Here is a 4,970-nt window from a genome sequence, read left to right as displayed (position 1 = left end):
ATCTGCGTCGGCGATTTGAACGCGCCGTGGGTGCCGGTTTGGACGGTGAGGGTGCAGGTAGCAGCAGCAGCGTCAGCGAAGGATTTTCGTGGGTCGAGATCGATACGGCGTTCCGAAGTCGCGTGCTCACCGGCGTTGCGACGAACTCGACGTACATCGAACCCGCGCGATTTCTCGAGGATGCAAAGGGCACCGTGCTCGAAAAAGTGCAGGACAATTTGAACTAACACACGTGTTTGAAGGTAAATGTCACGTTCAATGGAGAATTTGTAGCGAACGATAAGATCGACGTGAAGAGTATCGTTACGCGGAACGAACAGCTCCTCCAAGCGTCCGATCTGAGCGAGTGGTACGATAGGCGCGTGCGCGACGCAATTCTAGCAGGGTTGGACGAATTTCAGGAACGCGACAGCGGATGGGCGTTGTCTAGAATACTGAACCTAACGGTGAACGTGAACAAGTGTAAACCCGGATGGAAATACCGCGAGGTATAAGACTTAAAAAGGCGGTGGTAAACGTGCGATCGGAGAAGGACACGTGTTTCGCACGCGCGGTGGTCGCGGCTCTGTATCCCGCCGAGCGGCACGCGGAACGATGCGGCTCGTATCCCGATTACGCGACGGTGCTAAATCTCGACGGGATAAAGTTCCCCATAGATCTGAAACACATCGGAAAGTTCGAACGTCAGAATGACGTATCGATCAATGTGTTCACCACTCGGGAAAAGATTGGAAAGAAAGATAAGTACGGACGGGGCGCCGACGACAACGCGATCGTGCCTCTGCGGTTAACCGACGATAAGAGGGATAGACACGTAAACCTCCTGTATCTGCGCGATACGTTGCGTGGCGTCGTCAACGGGGGTCATTTCGCCTGGATAAAGAATCTATCGCGATTGGTGAGTTCACAATTGACCGTGAGCCGCTGCGCGAAGCACGTTTGCGATCGGTAAGTAAAAAAAAACTGAGGAACAAGGGAACGGAGAGAGATGTTATTTAATATATGGCGTTACTTTGCAGATGCCTACACTATTTCTATACGCGCGAAAAGTTGGCCGCTCACAGCGTCGACTGCGGTCGAATGAACGACTGCGCCATCGTTCTTTCAAACGTGGACGATAAGTGGCTGTCTTTCGACAATCACGACAGGAAGGAGCGACTCCCCTTCGTGGTGTACGCGGATCTGGAGTGTCTTCTCGAACCATGGGAGAGGGAGAATGCCGAAGGGGGGGCGAGATACGCTTATCAGCGTCACGTACCGTTCAGCCTGGGTTACTATCTGTGCTGCACCTACGACGATACCGTATCCACGTACAGATATCGTCGCGGCGAGGATTGTGTTTCGTGGTTCGTTAACAAGCTTCGCGTTCTCGCGCGTCGCGCTAAGATTAAATTCTCTACCAATATATCTATGGTAGAACTTACGGAGGACGAGAAACGCGAATTTCAGTGCGCGACCGCATGCGAGATCACTGTCATCTAACCGGACGTTACAGAGGTCCGGCGCATGTTCGTTGCAATCTGAATTACAGAAACGTGTACGTGATTCCCGTGTTCTTCCACAATCTGTCGGGTTACGACGCGCATTTCATCATCGAGAAAATCGCGAACGATTTCGAGGGCGAGGTCGAGCTCCTGCCGCTTACGAAGGAAACCTACATACCGTTCTCGAAGACCGTTAAGAAGACGCAGACGGATGGGACATGGGATCGGTACGTTAAGCTACGATTCGTGGACTCGTACAAATTTTTAGCCGCGAGTATCGAAACCCTGGCGTCCTATCTGAGCAAGGACAAGCTGAGAATAACGCGCTCGGAGTACGCGGATTTGAGCAGGGAGGATCTCGATCTGCTCACTCGCAAAGGAGTATTTCCGTACGAGTACGTCGACAGCCTGGACAAGTTGCGGGAGACCGATCTTCCACCGCGCGAGGTCTTTTACAGCTCCCTGACCGACGAGACCGCGAGCGAAAGCGACTACGAACACGCGACGAGAGTTTGGCGACGTTTTCGCGTGCGAGATCTCGGGGAGTACAGCGATCTCTATCTCAAGACCGACGTGCTTCTTCTGGCGGATATCTTTGAAAATTTTCGGGACACGTGTATGGCGAGTTACGGGCTCGATCCCGCGTATTATTATACGTTGCCGGGGTACACGTGGGACGCAATGCTGAGATACACCGGCGTGCGTTTCGAGCTGCTCACCGACATTGACATAGTGCTGTTCGTGGAACGTGGAATACGCGGCGGCCTCAGTCAATGTTCGCTCAGGTACGCGCGAGCTAACAACAGGCACGTACCGACATACGATTCGTCCCAGCCCGATACGTATCTCATGTATTACGACGTGAACAATCTGTACGGCTGGGCTATGTGCGAATCGCTGCCGTACGCGAATTTCCAGTGGCTCGACGACCCTGAGAATTTTGACGTGACGACCGTGCCACCGAACGGTGATGTCGGTTAGAGTATCCTGGTGACCTGCACGACGCCCACGCGGACCTGCCGTTGTGCCCAACGCGCGATAAACCGCCCGGTAAGCGGCAGGAGAAACTGTTCGCCACGCTCTACGACAAATCGCGCTAGGTGACGCACTATCGAAATCTGCAGCAATGTCTGCGACTGGGTTTGCGACTGACGCGAGTTCGTCGCGTTCTGCGATTTACTCAGTCACCTTGGCTTTGCGGCTACATCGAGCTGAACACAACGTTCAGGACTCGCGCGAGCAACGAGTTCGAACGAAATATGTACAAACTGATGAACAATGCCGTCTTCGGTAAGACGATGGAGAACGTGCGCGATCACGTGGACGTGCGTCTCGTGACGCGATGGGAGGGCAGGTACGGCGCGGAGGCGATGATCGCCAGACCGAACTTTCACAGCAGGAGCGTCTTTTCGGAGAATCTCGTCGCGATCGAGCTGCGAAGGCTCGAGGTGAAATTCAACAAGCCGGTCTACGTGGGAATGTGTATTCTTGAGATATCCAAGACGCGCCTCTACGAGTTTCACTACGACTACATGGCGCCGCTCTATCGCGACCGGTGTCGAATTCTTTACACCAATACCGACAGTCTGATCTATTTGCTGGAGTGCGAAGACGCGTACGAGCTTATGAGACGCGACTTAGACAGATTCGACACGAGCGATTACGCGGAGAATAACGCGCACGGTATGCCGCGCGTCAACAGAAAGGTGCCCGGTTTGATGAAGGACGAGAACAACGGCGCGATCATGATGGAGTTCGTGGGCCTCAGAGCGAAGATGTACGCTTACAAGGTACTCGGATGCGACGACACCAAGAGAATAAAGGGCGTCAAGAGAAACGTAGTCGCTAAGAGGATTACGTGGCGTGCCTGCGAAACGCGCGCGAGCTGAAAACGCACCAGTCGTGTATACGCTCGTGCCTGCACGACGTTTTCACCGTGTCGGAGCAGAAACTTGCTCTCATCAATGCGTGAGGTTGGACAACGTGGAAACGCTTCCCTGGGGACATTACGGAATACTGTTTGTAAAAAAATAAAACAATATCATACGTTTTCTAAAATTGTATTGTCGTAAGATCAATACGTAGAAAAAAAAAATACCGATGAATATGTATACTTTTTTGACGTTTTTAATACATCGAGTCAATCGGAAACGGACGAAGTCAGTGAAGTTACAATTGCATCTCAACCGGCAAGTGGATCTATGAAAAAATGGAAAGCCGATTATAGATTAGTTGTTAGTGTAATTTTTTATATCTGATTTACGATCGTTTCATAAGTTAGATTTACTGCCTGAGTGAATGTCAGTAATTACGTCATTCTTCATTCTGTAACTTATGTTGAATATTGTAGATATTTCGCAATTTTTTTTTTATCATATTACTCGTATAACATATTTGCATTTTTTTTTCGTGTAACATATTTGTATTTTTTCGTATTGCTCGTTTTTTCTCTACGTGAAAAAAAAACAACGAACGATGTCGTTCCTCTTCACACGCGCCTATTCCACAATTTCCACAGTGTACATTACGAGCTACCGAGTGCGCAAAAATGGTCGGTCGCGAGAACGCGATAAACATTGCGTACCGCCGAATGCGTAAGAATGGTCGGTCGCGGTACCTCTTAATTGAACAAACAGAGAAACGGCGAACGATTGACGAGAGAGCGAGACGGGGAAAGAGCGATAACGCGGAGACGCTTCAGCGCGAATGACCCGAAAAGCCGCTGCGGCGCGAGTGAGCGATAACGCGAGGTGCGGTTACGAGCGATAACGCGAGTTGTTCTAATAATATTTTTTTTCTTTTTTCTATTTTTTTCTTACGTATTGTATAAATATAAATAACACTTTTATAAATAATGAAAATTTTTTTATGCAGCATACGGATATTATAACATAAATTTATACGACTACATGCAACATAAATTATTTTACTGTAAACACCCACTTTTTTTATAATTACTAGACACTACAGAAACGTTTTGGCTATTACTATTACACTACAGACGCACGCGCTATTTTTTAGCTTTAACGTTATGCTATTACTATTACACTACAGACGCGCGCGCTATTTAGCTTTAACGTTATGTTATTACTATTACACTACATACGCGCGCGCTATTTAGCTTTAACGTTATGTTATTACTATTACACTATTAACCCACCTTGATACACACACACAACTGACAAAATATACAATGACAGCTGCAAATGAAGTAAGCGCAGCAAGAGAACCAATCGGCATCGCGGAAAAAGTGACAACAATACCTACGACATGCCCTTTTTAGAAGAGGAGTCACTATAATTACCTATCTCCGATCCGATCCGCAATTTTACCGTTTCGCAACATTTTTTTTATAAGTTGTGACGTTGCGGCTCGCCGCACCGTCGCGGCGCCCCGCCGCCGTCACAAAGCGCGGAATTTCGCGCCCAGAGACGGACCAGGGAGGCAACGACGAGATCTCCAGGCGTTTCCGCATTCTGATTACCT

The 4,970-nt window shown here is 49.2% G+C and overlaps 1 protein-coding gene across 1 annotated transcript; it reads left to right on the top strand.

The window, feature by feature from the left end:
- The first annotated feature begins 472 nt into the window (after positions 1-472).
- On the top strand, positions 473-2,465 carry LOC143896480 (uncharacterized). The gene is made up of 3 exons (XM_077404382.1): positions 473-948; positions 1,020-1,310; positions 1,532-2,465. The coding sequence occupies exons 1-3, from the start codon at positions 473-475 to the stop codon at positions 2,463-2,465; spliced, it is 1,701 nt and encodes a 566-aa protein (XP_077260508.1).
- The last annotated feature ends 2,505 nt before the right edge of the window (positions 2,466-4,970 follow it).

This window comes from Temnothorax americanus, unplaced genomic scaffold, assembly GCF_048541705.1.
Source record: "Temnothorax americanus isolate GAGA-0224 unplaced genomic scaffold, ASM4854170v1 Scaffold186, whole genome shotgun sequence".
Taxonomy (NCBI): domain Eukaryota; kingdom Metazoa; phylum Arthropoda; class Insecta; order Hymenoptera; family Formicidae; genus Temnothorax; species Temnothorax americanus.
Note: the sequence above shows the minus strand (reverse complement) of the source record. Positions and strands in the feature narration are given on the sequence as shown.

What these genes read in the sequence shown, in the direction of transcription:
- LOC143896480 (XM_077404382.1), top strand. Translation starts at nt 473, where the DNA reads ATGGAAATACCGCGAGGTATAAGACTTAAAAAGGCGGTGGTAAACGTG. An exon ending in GCGAAGCACGTTTGCGATCG is followed by an intron (nt 949 to 1,019) that starts GTAAGTAAAAAA and finishes GTTACTTTGCAG; the next exon opens with ATGCCTACACTATTTCTATA. An exon ending in TACGACGATACCGTATCCAC is followed by an intron (nt 1,311 to 1,531) that starts GTACAGATATCG and finishes TCTGAATTACAG; the next exon opens with AAACGTGTACGTGATTCCCG.